This window comes from Argopecten irradians, chromosome 11 (genome assembly GCF_041381155.1).
Source record: "Argopecten irradians isolate NY chromosome 11, Ai_NY, whole genome shotgun sequence".
NCBI classification, from domain to species: Eukaryota; Metazoa; Mollusca; class Bivalvia; order Pectinida; family Pectinidae; genus Argopecten; species Argopecten irradians.
The window spans coordinates 33845562-33865263 of NC_091144.1; the positions used below are offsets into that span (position 1 = coordinate 33845562).

General features: G+C 39.7%; 1 protein-coding gene across 1 annotated transcript in view; it reads left to right on the top strand.

The window, feature by feature from the left end:
- LOC138335366 (SH3 and PX domain-containing protein 2B-like) overlaps nt 1-19702 on the top strand; it is a 33585-nt gene that overhangs the window by 3383 nt on the left and 10500 nt on the right. The window contains 5 exon segments of the mRNA XM_069284424.1: nt 14593-14673; nt 17015-17090; nt 17430-17506; nt 18872-18972; nt 19445-19596. Of these exon segments, the coding sequence (XP_069140525.1) occupies nt 14593-14673; nt 17015-17090; nt 17430-17506; nt 18872-18972; nt 19445-19596 (487 nt within the window).

A 19702-nucleotide genomic window follows, 5' to 3' on the forward strand; every position in this document is an offset into this window, starting at 1 on the left:
CACCCTCCCATCTCCTATATACTAATGTTAGGGATGTCACCCTCCCATCTCCTATACTAATGTTAGGGATGTCACCCTCCCATCTCCTATACTAATGTTAGGGATGTCACCCTCCCATCTCCTATACTAATGTTAGGGATGTCACCCTCCCATCTCCTATACTAATGTTAGGGATGTCACCCTCCCATCTCCTATACTAATGTTAGTAGGGATGTCACCCTCCCATCTCCTATACTAATGTTAGGGATGTCACCCTCCCATCTCCTATACTAATGTTAGGGATGTCACCCTCCCATCTCCTATACTAATGTTAGGGATGTCACCCTCCCATCTCCTATACTAATGTTAGGGATGTCACCCTCCCATCTCCTATACTAATGTTAGGGATGTCACTCTCCCATCTCCTATACTAAATGTTAGGGATGTCACCCTCCCATCTCCTATACTAATGTTAGGGATGTCACCCTCCCATCTCCTATACTAATGTTAGGGATGTCACCCTCCCATCTCCTATACTAATGTTAGGGATGTCACCCTCCCATCTCCTATACTAATGTTAGGGATGTCACCCTCCCATCTCCTATACTAATGTTAGGGATGTCACCCTCCCATCTCCTATACTAATGTTAGGGATGTCACCCTCCCATCTCCTATACTAATGTTAGGGATGTCACCCTCCCATCTCCTATACTAATGTTAGGGATGTCACCCTCCCATCCCATCTCCTATACTAATGTTAGAGATGTCACCCTCCCATCTCCTATACTAATGTTAGTAGGGATGTCACCCTCCCATCTCCTATACTAATGTTAGGGATGTCACCCTCCCATCTCCTATACTAATGTTAGGGATGTCACCCTCCCATCTCCTATACTTATGTTAGGGATGTCACCCTCCCATCTCCTATACTAATGTTAGGGATGTCACCCTCCCATCTCCTATACTTATGTTAGGGATGTCACCCTCCCATCTCCTATACTAATGTTAGGGATGTCACCCTCCCATCTCCTATACTAATGTTAGGGATGTCACCCTCCCATCTCCTATACTAATGTTAGGGATGTCACCCTCCCATCTCCTATACTAATGTTAGGGATGTCACCCTCCCATCTCCTATACTAATGTTAGGGATGTCACCCTCCCATCTCCTATACTAATGTTAGGGATGTCACCCTCCCATCTCCTATACTAATGTTAGGGATGTCACCCTCCCATCTCCTATACTAATGTTAGGGATGTCACCCTCCCATCTCCTATACTAATGTTAGGGATGTCACCCTCCCATCTCCTATACTAATGTTAGGGATGTCACCCTCCCATCTCCTATACTAATGTTAGGGATGTCACCCTCCCATCTCCTATACTAATGTTAGGGATGTCACCCTCCCATCTCCTATACTAATGTTAGGGATGTCACCCTCCCATCTCCTATACTAATGTTAGGGATGTCACCCTCCCATCTCCTATACTAATGTTAGGGATGTCACCCTCCCATCTCCTATACTAATGTTAGGGATGTCACCCTCCCATCTCCTATACTAATGTTAGAGATGTCACCCTCCCATCTCCTATACTAATGTTAGGGATGTCACCCTCCCATCTCCTATACTAATGTTAGGGATGTCACCCTCCCATCTCCTATACTAATGTTAGGGATGTCACCCTCCCATCTCCTATACTAATGTTAGAGATGTCACCCTCCCATCTCCTATACTAATGTTAGGGATGTCACCCTCCCATCTCCTATACTAATGTTAGGGATGTCACCCTCCCATCTCCTATACTAATGTTAGGGATGTCACCCTCCCATCTCCTATACTAATGTTAGGGATGTCACCCTCCCATCTCCTATACTAATGTTAGGGATGTCACCCTCCCATCTCCTATACTAATGTTAGGGATGTCACCCTCCCATCTCCTATACTAATGTTAGGGATGTCACCCTCCCATCTCCTATACTAATGTTAGGGATGTCACCCTCCCATCTCCTATACTAATGTTAGGGATGTCACCCTCCCATCTCCTATACTAATGTTAGGGATGTCACCCTCCCATCTCCTATACTAATGTTAGGGATGTCACCCTCCCATCTCCTATACTAATGTTAGGGATGTCACTCTCCCATCTCCCATCTCCTATACTAATGTTAGGGATGTCACCCTCCCATCTCCTATACTAATGTTAGGGATGTCACCCTCCCATCTCCTATACTAATGTTAGGGATGTCACCCTCCCATCTCCTATACTAATGTTAGGGATGTCACTCTCCCATCTCCTATACTAATGTTAGGGATGTCACCCTCACCCATCTCCTATACTAATGTTAGGTATGTCACCCTCCCATCTCCTATACCAATGTTATGGATGTCACCCTCCCATCTCCTATACTAATGTTAGGGATGTCACCCTCCCATCTCCTATACTAATGTTAGGGATGTCACCCTCCCATCTCCTATACTAATGTTAGGGATGTCACCCTCCCATCTCCTATACTAATGTTAGGGATGTCACCCTCCCATCTCCTATACTAATGTTAGGGATGTCACCCTCCCATCTCCTATACTAATGTTAGGGATGTCACCCTCCCATCTCCTATACTAATGTTAGGGATGTCACCCTCCCATCTCCTATACTAATGTTAGGGATGTCACCCTCCCATCTCCTATACTAATGTTAGGGATGTCACCCTCCCATCTCCTATACTAATGTTAGGGATGTCACCCTCCCATCTCCTATACTAATGTTAGGGATGTCACCCTCCCATCTCCTATACTAATGTTAGGGATGTCACCCTCCCATCTCCTATACTAATGTTAGGGATGTCACCCTCCCATCTCCTATACTAATGTTAGGGATGTCACCCTCCCATCTCCTATACTAATGTTAGGGATGTCACCCTCCCATCTCCTATACTAATGTTAGGGATGTCACCCTCCCATCTCCTATACTAATGTTAGGGATGTCACCCTCCCATCTCCTATACTAATGTTAGGGATGTCACCCTCCCATCTCCTATACTAATGTTAGGGATGTCACCCTCCCATCTCCCTATACTAATGTTAGGGATGTCACCCTCCCCATCTCCTATACTAATGTTAGGGATGTCACCCTCCCATCTCCTATACTAATGTTAGGGATGTCACCCTCCCATCTCCTATACTAATGTTAGGGATGTCACCCTCCCATCTCCTATACTAATGTTAGGGATGTCACCCTCCCATCTCCTATACTAATGTTAGGGATGTCACCCTCCCATCTCCTATACTAATGTTAGGGATGTCACCCTCCCATCTCCTATACTAATGTTAGGGATGTCACCCTCCCATCTCCTATACTAATGTTAGGGATGTCACCCTCCCATCTCCTATACTAATTTAGGGATGTCACCCTCCCATCTCCTATACTAATGTTAGGGATGTCACCCTCCCATCTCCTATACTAATGTTAGGGATGTCACCCTCCCATCTCCTATACTAATGTTAGGGATGTCACCCTCCCATCTCCTATACTAATGTTAGGGATGTCACCCTCCCATCTCCTATACTAATGTTAGGGATGTCACCCTCCCATCTCCTATACTAATGTTAGGGATGTCACCCTCCCATCTCCTATACTAATGTTAGGGATGTCACCCTCCCATCTCCTATACTAATGTTAGGGATGTCACCCTCCCATCTCCTATACTAATGTTAGGGATGTCACCCTCCCATCTCCTATACTAATGTTAGGGATGTCACCCTCCCATCTCCTATACTAATGTTAGGGATGTCACCCTCCCATCTCCTATACTAATGTTAGGGATGTCACCCTCCCATCTCCTATACCAATGTTAGGGATGTCACCCTCCCATCTCCTATACTAATGTTAGGGATGTCACCCTCCCATCTCCTATACTAATGTTAGGGATGTCACCCTCCCATCTCCTATACTAATGTTAGGGATGTCACCCTCCCATCTCCTATACTAATGTTAGGGATGTCACCCTCCCATCTCCTATACTAATGTTAGGGATGTCACCCTCCCATCTCCTATACTAATGTTAGGGATGTCACCCTCCCATCTCCTATACTAATGTTAGGGATGTCACCCTCCCATCTCCTATACTTATGCTAGGGGTGTCACCCTGCCATCTCCTATAATAATGTTAGGGATGTCACCCTCCCATTTCCTATACTAATGTTAGTAGGGATGTCACCCTCCCATCTCCTATACTAATGTTAGGGATGTCACCCTCCCATCTCCTATACTAATGTTAGGGATGTCACCCTCCCATCTCCTATACTAATGTTAGGGATGTCACCCTCCCATCTCCTATACTAATGTTAGGGATGTCACCCTCCCATCTCCTATACTAATGTTAGGGATGTCACCCTCCCATCTCCTATACTAATGTTAGGGATGTCACCCTCCCATCTCCTATACTAATGTTAGGGATGTCACCCTCCCATCTCCTATACTAATGTTAGGGATGTCACCCTCCCATCTCCTATACTAATGTTAGGGATGTCACCCTCCCATCTCCTATACTAATGTTAGGGATGTCACCCTCCCATATCTCTTATACTAATGTTAGGGATGTCACCCTCCCATCTCCTATACTAATGTTAGGGATGTCACCCTCCCATCTCCTATACTAATGTTAGGGATGTCACCCTCCCATCTCCTATACTAATGTTAGGGATGTCACCCTCCCATCTCCTATACTAATGTTAGGGATGTCACCCTCCCATCTCCTATACTAATGTTAGGGATGTCACCCTCCCATCTCCTATACTAATGTTAGGGATGTCACCCTCCCATCTCCTATACTAATGTTAGGGATGTCACCCTCCCATCTCCTATACTAATGTTAGGGATGTCACCCTCCCATCTCCTATACTAATGTTAGGGATGTCACCCTCCCATCTCCTATACTAATGTTAGGGATGTCACCCTCCCATCTCCTATACTAATGTTAGGGATGTCACCCTCCCATCTCCTATACTAATGTTAGGGATGTCACCCTCCCATCTCCTATACTAATGTTAGGGATGTCACCCTCCCATCTCCTATACTAATGTTAGGGATGTCACCCTCCCATCTCCTATACTAATGTTAGGGATGTCCATCTCCCATCTCCTATACCAATGTTAGGGATGTCAAACTCCCATCTCCTATACTAATGTTAGGGATGTCATACTCCCATCTCCTATACTAATGTTAGGGATGTCACCCTCCCATCTCCTATACTAATGTTAGGGATGTCACCCTCCCATCTCCTATACTAATGTTAGGGATGTCACCCTCCCATCTCCTATACTAATGTTAGGGATGTCACCCTCCCATCTCCTATACTAATGTTAGGGATGTCACCCTCCCATCTCCTATACTAATGTTAGGGATGTCACCCTCCCATCTCCTATACTAATGTTAGGGATGTCACCCTCCCATCTCCTATACTAATGTTAGGGATGTCACCCTCCCATCTCCTATACTAATGTTAGGGATGTCACCCTCCCATCTCCTATACTAATGTTAGGGATGTCACCCTCCCATCTCCTATACTAATGTTAGGGATGTCACCCTCCCATCTCCTATACTAATGTTAGGAATGTCACCCTCCCATCTCCTATACTAATGTTAGGGATGTCACCTGCCCTCCCATGTCCTATACTAATGTTAGGGATGTCACCCTCCCATCTCCTATACTAATGTTAGGGATGTCACCCTCCCATCTCCTATACTAATGTTAGGGATGTCACCCTCCCATCTCCTATACTAATGTTAGGGATGTCACCCTCCCATCTCCTATACTAATGTTAGGGATGTCACCCTCCCATCTCCTATACTAATGTTAGGGATGTCACCCTCCCATCTCCTATACTAATGTTAGGGATGTCACCCTCCCATCTCCTATACTAATGTTAGGGATGTCACCCTCCCATCTCCTATACTAATGTTAGGGATGTCACCCTCCCATCTCCTATACTAATGTTAGGGATGTCACCCTCCCATCTCCTATACTAATGTTAGGGATGTCACCCTCCCATCTCCTATACTAATGTTAGGGATGTCACCCTCCCATCTCCTATACTAATGTTAGGGATGTCACCCTCCCATCTCCTATACTAATGTTAGGGATGTCACCCTCCCATCTCCTATACTAATGTTAGGGATGTCACCCTCCCATCTCCTATACTAATGTTAGGGATGTCACCCTCCCATCTCCTATACTAATGTTAGGGATGTCACCCTCCCATCCTCCTATACTAATGTTAGGGATGTCACCCTCCCATCTCCTATACTAATGTTAGGGATGTCACCCTCCCATCTCCTATACTAATGTTAGGGATGTCACCCTCCCATCTCCTATACTAATGTTAGGGATGTCACCCTCCCATCTCCTATACTAATGTTAGGGATGTCACCCTCCCATCTCCTATACTAATGTTAGGGATGTCACCCTCCCATCTCCTATACTAATGTTAGGGATGTCACCCTCCCATCTCCTATACTAATGTTAGGGATGTCACCCTCCCATCTCCTATACTAATGTTAGGGATGTCACCCTCCCATCTCCTATACTAATGTTAGGGATGTCACCCTCCCATCTCCTATACTAATGTTAGGGATGTCACCCTCCCATCTCCTATACTAATGTTAGGGATGTCACCCTCCCATCTCCTATACTAATGTTAGGGATGTCACCCTCCCATCTCCTATACTAATGTTGAATATGTTAGGGATGTCACCCTCCCATCTCCTATACTAATGTTAGGGATGTCACCCTCCCATCTCCTATACTAATGTTAGGGATGTCACCCTCCCATCTCCTATACTAATGTTAGGGATGTCACCCTCCCATCTCCTATACTAATGTTAGGGATGTCACCCTCCCATCTCCTATACTAATGTTAGGGATGTCACCCTCCCATCTCCTATACTAATGTTAGGGATGTCACCCTCCCATCTCCTATACTAATGTTAAGGATGTCACCCTCCCATCTCCTATACTAATGTAAGGGATGTCACCCTCCCATCTCCTATACTAATGTTAGGGATGTCACCCTCCCATCTCCTATACTAATGTTAGGGATGTCACCCTCCCATCTCCTATACTAATGTTAGGGATGTCACCCTCCCATCTCCTATACTAATGTTAGAGATGTCACTCTCCCATTTCCTAAACTAATGTTAGGAATGTCACCCTCCCATCTCCTATACTAATGTTAGGGATGTCACCCTCCCATCTCCTATACTAATGTTAGGGATGTCACCCTCCCATCTCCTATACTAATGTTAGGGATGTCACCCTCCCATCTCCTATACTAATGTTAGGGATGTCACCCTCCCATCTCCTATACTAATGTTAGGGATGTCACCCTCCCATCTCCTATACTAATGTTAGGGATGTCACCCTCCCATCTCCTATACTAATGTTAGGGATGTCACCCTCCCATCTCCTATACTAATGTTAGGGATGTCACCCTCCCATCTCCTATACTAATGTTAGGGATGTCACCCTCCCATCTCCTATACTAATGTTAGGGATGTCACCCTCCCATCTCCTATACTAATGTTAGGGATGTCACCCTCCCATCTCCTATACTAATGTTAGGGATGTCACCCTCCCATCTCCTATACTAATGTTAGGGATGTCACCCTCCCATCTCTCTCCTATACTAATGTTAGGGATGTCACCCTCCCATCTCCTATACTAATGTTAGGGATGTCACCCTCCCATCTCCTATACTAATGTTAGGGATGTCACCCTCCCATCTCCTATACTAATGTTAGGGATGTCACCCTCCCATCTCCTATACTAATGTTAGGGATGTCACCCTCCCATCTCCTATACTAATGTTAGGGATGTCACCCTCCCATCTCCTATACTAATGTTAGGGATGTCACCCTCCCATCTCCTATACTAATGTTAGGGATGTCACCCTCCCATCTCCTATACTAATGTTAGGGATGTCACCCTCCCATCTCCTATACTAATGTTAGGGATGTCACCCTCCCATCTCCTATACTAATGTTAGGGATGTCACCCTCCCATCTCCTATACTAATGTTAGGGATGTCACCCTCCCATCTCCTATACTAATGTTAGGGATGTCACCCTCCCATCTCCCTATACTAATGTTAGGGATGTCACCCTCCCATCTCCTATACTAATGTTTAGGGATGTCACCCTCCCATCTCCTATACTAATGTTAGGGATGTCACCCTCCCATCTCCTATACTAATGTTAGGGATGTCACCCTCCCATCTCCTATACTAATGTTAGGGATGTCACCCTCCCATCTCCTATACTAATGTTAGGGATGTCACCCTCCCATCTCCTATACTAATGTTAGGGATGTCACCCTCCCATCTCCTATACTAATGTTAGGGATGTCACCCTCCCATCTCCTATACTAATGTTAGGGATGTCACCCTCCTCCCATCTCCTATACTAATGTTAGGGATGTCACCCTCCCATCTCCTATACTAATGTTAGGGATGTCACCCTCCCATCTCCTATACTAATGTTAGGGATGTCACCCTCCCATCTCCTATACTAATGTTAGGGATGTCACCCTCCCATCTCCTATACTAATGTTAGGGATGTCACCCTCCCATCTCCTATACTAATGTTAGGGATGTCACCCTCCCATCTCCTATATACCAATGTTAGGGATGTCACCCTCCCATCTCCTATACTAATGTTAGGGATGTCACCCTCCCATCTCCTATACTAATGTTAGGGATGTCACCCTCCCATCTCCTATACTAATGTTAGGGATGTCACCCTCCCATCTCCTATACTAATGTTAGGGATGTCACCCTCCCATCTCCTATACTAATGTTAGGGATGTCACCCTCCCATCTCCTATACTAATGTTAGGGATGTCACCCTCCCATCTCCTATACTAATGTTAGGGATGTCACCCTCCCATCTCCTATATTAATGTTAGGGATGTCACCCTCCCATCTCCTATACTAATGTTAGGGATGTCACCCTCCCATCTCCTATACTAATGTTAGGGATGTCACCCTCCCATCTCCTATACTAATGTTAGGGATGTCACCCTCCCATCTCCTATACTAATGTTAGGGATGTCACCCTCCCATCTCCTATACTAATGTTAGGGATGTCACCCTCCCATCTCCTATACTAATGTTAGGGATGTCACCTCCCATCTCCTATACTAATGTTAGGATGTCACCTCCATCTCCTATACTAATGTTAGGGATGTCACCCTCCCATCTCCTATACTAATGTTAGGGATGTCACCCTCCCATCTCCTATACTAATGTTAGGGATGTCACCCTCCCATCTCCTATACTAATGTTAGGGATGTCACCCTCCCATCTCCTATACTAATGTTAGGGATGTCACCCTCCCATCTCCTATACTAATGTTAGGGATGTCACCCTCCCATCTCCTATACTAATGTTAGGGATGTCACCCTCCCATCTCCTATACTAATGTTAGGGATGTCACCCTCCCATCTCCTATACTAATGTTAGGGATGTCACCCTCCCATCTCCTATACTAATGTTAGGGATGTCACCCTCCCATCTCCTATACTAATGTTAGGGATGTCACCCTCCCATCTCCTATACTAATGTTAGTAGGGATGTCACCCTCCCATCTCCTATACTAATGTTAGGGATGTCACCCTCCCATCTCCTATACTAATGTTAGGGATGTCACCCTCCCATCTCCTATACTAATGTTAGGGATGTCACCCTCCCATCTCCTATACTAATGTTAGGGATGTCACCCTCCCATCTCCTATACTAATGTTAGGGATGTCACCCTCCCATCTCCTATACTAATGTTAGGGATGTCACCCTCCCATCTCCTATACTAATGTTAGGGATGTCACCCTCCCATCTCCTATACTAATGTTAGGGATGTCACCCTCCCATCTCCTATACTAATGTTAGGGATGTCACCCTCCCATCTCCTATACTAATGTTAGGGATGTCACCCTCCCATCTCCTATACTAATGTTAGGGATGTCACCCTCCCATCTCCTATACTAATGTTAGGGATGTCACCCTCCCATCTCCTATACTAATGTTAGGGATGTCACCCTCCCATCTCCTATACTAATGTTAGGGATGTCACCCTCCCATCTCCTATACTAATGTTAGGGATGTCACCCTCCCATCTCCTATACTAATGTTAGGGATGTCACCCTCCCATCTCCTATACTAATGTTAGGGATGTCACCCTCCCATCTCCTATACTAATGTTAGGGATGTCACCCTCCCATCTCCTATACTAATGTTAGGGATGTCACCCTCCCATCTCCTATACTAATGTTAGGGATGTCACCCTCCCATCTCCTATACTAATGTTAGGGATGTCACCCTCCCATCTCCTATACTAATGTTAGGGATGTCACCCTCCCATCTCCTATACTAATGTTAGGGATGTCACCCTCCCATCTCCTATACTAATGTTAGGGATGTCACCCTCCCATCTCCTATACTAATGTTAGGGATGTCACCCTCCCATCTCCTATACTAATGTTAGGGAATGTCACCCTCCCATCTCCTATACTAATGTTAGAGATGTCACCCTCCCATCTCCTATACTAATGTTAGGGATGTCACCCTCCCATCTCCTATACTAATGTTAGTAGGGATGTCACCCTCCCATCTCCTATACTAATGTTAGGGATGTCCACCCTCCCATCTCCTATACTAATGTTAGGGATGTCATCCATCCTCCCATCTCCTATACTAATGTTAGGGATGTCACCCTCCCATCTCCTATACTAATGTTAGTAGGGATGTCACCCTCCCATCTCCTATACTAATGTTAGTAGGGATGTCACCCTCCCATCTCCTATACTAATGTTAGGGATGTCACCCTCCCATCTCCTATACTAATGTTAGGGATGTCACCCTCCCATCTCCTATACTAATGTTAGGGATGTCACCCTCCCATCTCCTATACTAATGTTAGGGATGTCACCCTCCCATCTCCTATACTAATGTTAGGAATGATGTCACCCTCCCATCTCCTATACTAATGTTAGGAATGTCACCCTCCCATCTCCTATACTAATGTTAGGGATGTCACCCTCCCATCTCCTGTACTAATGTTAGGAATGTCACCCTCCCATCTCCTGTACTTATGCAACTTTGAGTTGTTAGTGAAATGATTGATGAAAGTCCTGGTTTTTCAGAATTCGTAATGTTTGGAAATAATTTATGAATATTTGATTTATTGCTTGCAACAGATTTTTTTTTTTAGATAAATCATTGAAGAATGGTTAAGTTATATTATCCATAGTTATTTGTTCAAGATTTTACCGTATTCTAATATTAATGGCATTTAATTGTTACGGCAAAAATATTACACTTCTATGTATTACTTGTGATTATCTGTTCAAACAGAAGTTTCCTTCTATAAATGAACCTAAGAAAATCCGACAAGATAACAATACTTAATGTAAACCAACCTACGTTCGTGGCAACCGGAATAATTTTTAATGACTGATTATACAGATCATTTTTCTCAGACCAAACAAAACAGTATATTTTATAATTAAGTTACAATCTTTACCTTTTGATTAATGTCATTTTTCAAATTCTTCAATCTATATTGGTGATATTGGTAACACAGTATTACCTAAAGTATGTACAAATTTTGTTTGCATAATGCTTATAAAATATGTAATATATGTGAAATTTAAAATTTATACACTTATAATATATAATTTACAACAATTTAGAAGTAATTTTAAACCTTATAAAATATTTTACTTATTACGGAAGCAAATGTTGTGACCTTAGAAATATACTTTAATACCGGGTTCATACAACGTACATAAATCTTGTTTAGAGTATATACCGGTAGTCAAATGGGAAGTACGTCATTATATGAAAGGCATATATGACAATTGTATATGCTCAATTTAACAGCCTTTCAGTGCATGATCCCCGAGTGCCTGCCCTTCCTTTAATTGTGATAAGCCCAATAGGCCGTGCCTTTTCCTGATGATCTACATGTAGTTGGGTCTTCTACATCTTAATCCCTTTAATTGATAATTGAAAGCACATTTTAATATGGGGATTAAAAAAATATACGATATTAATAATTTGAATATTTCTTTGTTCGGTCTTTGTGAAATTTTATCAACAAATCTTAAATACAATGTATAAATCTATTACATATAATCTAATTTCTCTATTACAATACTTTAGGTGTAATACTGATTTTTCCTATGTATGATACACATTTAAAGTGGAATTGGAGGCTGTATAAATATTACATGGCTGTATACTCAAAATTACAACACATCAGTATGTCAACAAAATTTAGTATTTTCTCGGTAAAATTGTAACATTATTTTCAGAAACAATCCTGGTTTTATTATAATAAATGCAAACATCAGGATTCAAATAATTCAAAGAACTTCAAAATATTTTTGTAAGTTTTGTAGGAGTTTTGTTAATTATTACACTCGTGTTCACCCAACTGCAAACGATGCAAGTATATAAACCCCTACCGCTCAACTGCTGACTTGTATCAAATACAGTAAAACTTTCCTAAGATAAATCTCTCAGCTTGATACAAAATTCGTCGTATTTAGTGACGAAGTACATAAATTCAAATCCTGGGTTTTGGCTTCTCTTTGTTACTTCTAATTTGAGAACTGTCCGATTATCTTAAGATACAAAGTGATTTTGTGGTCCCATCAATAAATATTTGCACTATAACAAATTTTCAGGAATTCTCAAAATACTGGATGTATTACCTGGTTTAAAAGTGGATCTTCGGGCCAAAAAGGGTACTGCTTGATAGAAAATCAAATGCAATCAAAGACGTATATAAATAAATCATTGTCGATAATGGTAAATTAAATCTATCGAAGAAGATTTACCGGTAGTTGCGTGCCGACTGGAATTTGTGAGTGAGCTAAGTAAACGATGTTGATTCAGGGTACAATCAGCATATGACTTTAATTAAGTTATAGTTTCATAAACTCTATAGCAAATTACTGTTATAATGGATTGATTCCACTGGTCCCATACTATTGTTTATAGCAAGGTTTTGCTGTTCGGTTAAATTGATTATAAATCACAAAAATCAAGTCAACTGTGAACATCACAAAGACCAGAAGATGGGACTAATCAATATTATATCGTACTTAATTAACCCACATTGTTTCATGATCTTGAAATCCCAGTATTGGCTGGCACTTCATCAACTGAAACAAGTAGAATTGAACTGTTTTCTCATCCATGTGTGAATTTAAGTAAAATTGAACTGTTCACATCCTCATGTACTTGACACAAGTAAAATCTAACTGTTTTCACATCCTCATGTACTTGACACAAGTAAAATCTAACTGTTTTCACATCCTCGTGTGACACAAGTAAAATCGAACTGTTTTCACATTCTCATGTGACACAAGTAAAATTGAACTGTTTTCACATCCTCATGTACTTGATACAAGTAATTCTAACTGTTTTCACATCCACATGTTTGTGATAAAAGTAAAATTGAATTGTTTTCTCATGCACAATATACTGTAAATCAACTTACTTTCACGATTTCCATTTCAAAACAGATTCGCGATAATTAACATTCGCATGTAAAAAAAAATGAGTGGTAATTTCTATCATTAGCATGATATATAGAGAAGTTATAGTTTTAGGAGATTAAACTTTTGCGAATTTACTTAGATCGCAAAATTCAGGAAAGCAAATCGCATGCAATTACTTATTACAAAACATTCATACAAACATTTTTTTTTCATTGAAATACATTTTTATTAGCTTTTTTTACAGTATACAAAGAGCACAAAAGCAAAAGAAACATCAGTCTGTGACTGACGTTAATTTTTTGTCGCTGCTAGTCATTTGGACTAGTAAAACCAAAAAATTTAATAGTCCTGTTATTGAATCACTAGTCCAAATTAAATACATACAGCCGTTTTGCTTCAGCACTTCAGTCATCATCACTTAACGATTTATGACCTAAAGTACAGTCTGAATGAATGCAAATTCTCACAAAATGATGCATTCATAACGAAATAATCGCATACAGAATACATTGAAAATGTGTTGAAAATGCAATTGACCATCGTTATTGTGAAAAGAGCATTTTACACTGATTTTAATTGGGTGAAGAACCACAAGTCCAATCGGACTAGTTCATTATACATTTGGCACTAGTCTGGCAGTAAAATTACTAGTCATGGGTATCGGACTCGTGCTTAATTAAAGTTGCAGACCGAACATTATTCCTTTCACTTTTACACTTACAGTATTTAGTATATTTTGAATGCCTTGGTTTCAGTTACCATTAAACATTTAAAAAAAAGTTTTGATTTTTTTAGAATATTACATTTTTGTAATGAAAATACAAAAATATGTACTTCATTACATTTGTAGTATATAAACAATGTATTTGTATAAACATAGAAAAGAAATTGGCTTACAATAATTATAATGAATCCTAGTTTTCTACGTCAATGTTAGTGTAAGGTGTTACATATATTTTTCTACCTTCAGTGCAGTAATTATAAGTGTATTAGTCCAGACGAATTAATCACTGTCTTGATGAGTGTACTAAGCTTTTTACTTACCTCTCTGACAGGTATACATCGTTATGGTGACCTGGTCTGACCAAACGACCACCTGCCTCTACAGGCGGTACAGCCGATTCTTCGACTTCCAGGTGAGTACTGTGTACTTATCATTAAATTTCCCCACACAAATATCTTATTTTTTCACAATTTTTATACTCTTGATCTACAGTATTATTGAAACTAAAAGTTTCGGAGTTTAATTTGTTCTCTCTATATAAACCCATTGATTAAGATGGTGGTCAGTATTTATTTACCTGGGGGTCATCAGATAGATTTTATATATATGTGACAGATTAGTTTTTATCAAGGCTGTCCATACATTATTTTCCCTATGGGCAGATGGTAATTTGAGATCAAGATCAGGTATGTGTTGCTGGTACATATATATATGTAGTATACATCTACATATAGTATGGCTGACTTTATACCTGTACTAACTACATTTAAAGATGTTCCATCGCTGACAAATGGTATTTTTTCACTATCAAAAACAGGAGCAGACGATTTAGTATTTTTCTTCAGTTACAAAAGTTACTTACTTTACACCATTACCACCATTGAAAAGTTTGAGCTTCTTATTTTACTTCATGTTAAAAATTTGAAAAATGATTAATTGCATACCGAAAAAATCCGTGGCACTATATCTTATATGAAATGAAGTAATGATTGCGCATGCATGCACCAAAGGGGAAATAAATTATTTTATGTTATTTTTTGTGTTAATTAGTCATATATGTACACGATTAAACACCAATTATTGTTCAAATGCTGAATATCATTTATGCTCTGTCGGCGATGGAGCATCTTTAAAGGCTTGAACTGTTGATGATCTCTTTGGTCATATCAACTTAAATCATTAACTAAAATTCAGTTAATTGAGGTATACAACTGTACACATATGTACATACTTAATGTTTATGGAGTAGTGTGGGATTATTCATCTTTCAGTGACATTTCACTGTTACATTTCTTAATTTATTTTCCCTTTACCAGCTACTGTAGATAATCAACAATAGTGTAGTGATAGGGCTACAAAAATTCAAAAAACTCAAATGAGTGACCTTGACCTTTAGTGAATTGAGCTGCCAAGCTTTGATATTTATAACGTTAATCAGGGTCATAGTAAAGTTTGTTTTACTTCATTTCAGTTCACAATAATTTTGTTTTAAGGGGCTCAAAGATTTGTTTGTCAGAGTTAGAGATATACTTTATAACATATGTCACCATCACATATTAATTAACCCTTTTACTCCTATAGACACGTTTGTAGGCTCTTTTAAATCAAAGACTAGACCAGTCCATTTTGAGTTTTCAGGGGTGACTAATTAATCATACAGGTTTAAAGTTATTGGATTAAAGGTCATTGTGGCTCCCACAGTCCTTAATGGACTGATCTTATTATGACTTTGCACATTACAGAGTTACCTCCCTTTACGGCAGGTATATATTCCTCCCTTTACGATATCTAAGGTATCTATTTTGTGACGTCATTATTTTGTGAATGAAATTCACGTGTGACATTTATATGCTCGCTAACACATGACATCACAATCAATACCTACACGGAAGGGCAGATAACTCTATAAATTTGAAATACAGAATAGGCCCAGAAAGCGTATTTCATGTAAGAGCAAATGCTAAAATATGTAAACCAGGATTTGATATGATATATGTATTAGCACCATTCGTTGGTTCAATATACTGCAAATACACTTTTAGAAAAATAAGCGCTGTACATTACTGTATTGTTAAATTTTGTGGGTACGTGTCAAATTTGGGGATTTACTGTTTTGGACCTATTCGTGGGGGATTATTTTTGCGAATTGTCTTTAATTCTAGCCTTTTAATTAAAAGTCACATTCTTATAACAAGTAATACTATGTGAGATCATGACCCGGGTATTATTTTTCGCGAGTTTGAATGGGACCGTGTATTAAGCAAAATTAAAACCCCTCCCGCATATCAGCAACTGTGCAGTAATTAGTGCTTATAATTAAAAGATGAAATTAAAGTACAGCTGTAATAAATAACTCCTGCAGTATATCATCAGTTTTATTTTCTATTTCTTGTCTATTAGGATATATCTTTCATCCAGACCATTAAAAGTTGATTTGTATAATTAAAGTTACATAACTTGTTTCACAATCGATGTAGAATAAATAAAATTTATATACTACTATAAGTATATTTTATCAGTGTTTCTAGACTTAAGTTGTTTAGTATATATATTATATGTTGCATATATGATACAGTGAATTGTTATCGTACTACTTCAAGATTGTTTTTAAAGTAAACAACACATAAGTGTGTCTGTATTGTTGACCGTACTTAAGGAAGTCCTGTGGTTGGTTGTAGGTCTGTCTCACCCCCGGTATATAGTCTGTATCTAAAGTCCACTCACAAAAAAATTATTTAACTTTATATCAACAGAATGAATTACTGGACAAGTTTCCTATAGAGGCAGGTCTCCTGGACCCCATGAAAAGGATTATACCATTTTTACCAGGTAAGATAATTCATTAGACCATGTCTGTAGGTAATAGGTTAATACTAACATTATTCTCTATAATTGTGATGCATTAGGACCATATTTTATTGTTACCGTGTAACAAACAGATTTTTCAGGAAGTATCAAGGATATCATACACTTGTATATTGTACACATTTCATTACCTTGTCAATAGCATTTTATCTACAGTATTTTACGTCATATATAATCACTTCCGTTCAATTGTTGTAAAATTTTGTTCCTTTTGTTTTTTTCTCCACTTCTATTACAATAGATATGATTTTGCCACTAATCTATAATGTACATTTATTTAATTAAAGTTTCGTTGTATTACAGGGAAGATCTATTTTGGTCGAAGCCATATTAGGGATGTGGCGTTAAAAAGACTGCAGCCTATCAATGATTACTGTAAGGTCAGTCCGCTTTGTACATGTCCGGTAGTATACTTAAGCATTAAACGTCTTTCAGTTGGCATTTATAGCCAATATGAATGCCAAATGGACAGAGGCAAATTCCATGAAGCGTGCTATGATGAAATCTCAAGGGATTTTGCAGTTATAATGAATTAATCATTTGTTATCATCATGGATGTAACAGCCATTTGATCAGCCGTTTTCCGTGATCGCTTGCATGACAATTGTGACGTCACATATGATAATGACGTCATAATAAACGCTTGAAGTGCATAGACTATATATATGAATGCAAACTGCACTTGGTAAGGTTAAATAGTGGGACTGCAGTGAAAATGTTAATATAGTAATATAAGAATTTATGTTTGCAATCACATACCAATTTAATACACACTATTCTTATCAAAAGGTTAATACATGCTCCTATTCCAACATACGCACACTCGGATCACACACTGAGAGACAGACAAATTATTCTAATAGGAACACAGAAGAATGATTAATACTAAAATACATTTTTGGATAGATACATGTAATACATAAAAATAACCCAGATACCCTGCACATTTTTGGAACAAATGAAATATTATATATTAGGGGAAGTATCAAGTTACATAATTTCTATTTAAGCAGGGCGATCTTGATCTAAGTTGACATCTATTTCCTCTCACACGAAATAGAGTGTTTTATAGTCATCTATTTCCTTGTCTTTTGAAGAAAATATTTTTTCTATATAATACCAGGTAAATAATTGTGTTTATAAGGAACAACAGGAACTTGTCATGAAGGTAAAAATAGAGATTAATTATAAGTGGTGGTAGCTTGTTGAGATACAATATTTCCTGTAAGTCATAATTTTGGGTATGTGGAAATGTGTATATCAATATAATGCACATTTTTGGAACAAAGGAAATATTATATATTAGGGGAAGTATCAAGTTACATAATTTCTATTTAAGCAGGGCGATCTTGATCTAAGTTGACATCTATTTCCTCTCACACGAAATAGAGTGTTTTATAGTCATCTATTTCCTTGTCTTGTGAAGAAAATATTTCTTTCTATATAATACCAGGTAAATAATTGTGTTTATAAGGAACAACAGGAACTTGTCATGAAGGTAAAAATAGAGATTAATTATAAGTGGTGGTAGCTTGTTGAGATACAATATTTCCTGTAAGTCATAATTTTGGTATGTGGAAATGTGTATATCAATATAATAAAAAATTATGATTTTTAATCATATCAGAGACATGGCGACAGCACAAGTGTTAAAATATCAGTTGATTTAAATTTCATATATGAATGGAATTATTACTGAGTTTGACATATTACTGGCATATACGAGTTTTACTTTTGTTTAACAGGCACTAATCACGTTGCCAGCCAAAATCTCCCGTTGTGAAGACGTTTTGGATTTCTTTGACGTAGGACCGGAGGACGTAGCTCCAACCAATGAAAAAACCCAGTAAGTACATTACATGTATTACAGTACTGACCCCTTCAGGTTTGAGGATTTTACACATTGACTCTTTAACCCTTGTACTGTCTAGGGACCACATGACCCTCGTTGATTTTGTGGGTCCCTCTGTATATTTTACCACATGTGACTCTTTAACCCTTGTACTGTCTGAGGGACCCACATGACCCCTTCAGGTTTGATTTTGTGGGTCCCTCTGTATATTTTACCGCATGTTACTCTTTAACCCTTGTACTGTCTGAGGGTCCCACATGACCCCTTCAGGTTTGATTTTGTGGGTCTGCATGTCTGTATATTTTACTGCATGTGACGAGGGCTGTAACCCTTTGTACTGTCTGAGGGACCTTCATGGCCCCTTCAGATTTGATTTTTATGGGTCCCACTGATGACTGCTACATGTCTTTGCTGTCAACCAGAGGATTTGATTTTTTTAACCTCCTTATTTTATTTTTTTCTGCAGGATGAAGACTAAGAATCGTAACATAGAAAAGATCTCAGGGCCTAAGCTTGCCGAGGAATATGTTGTGATAGGGGATTATAAGAAGGAAGATAAATGGGACCTCAATCTGAAGGCAGGCATAGTGGTGCAAGTCGTGGAGAAAAGTGAAAGTGGTAAGTCATGATCAGAGGTCATCTGAGGTCAACAGAGATCATCTGAGGTCAACAGAGGTCAACAGAAGTTATCATAGGTCAACAGAAGTTATCATAGGTCAACAGA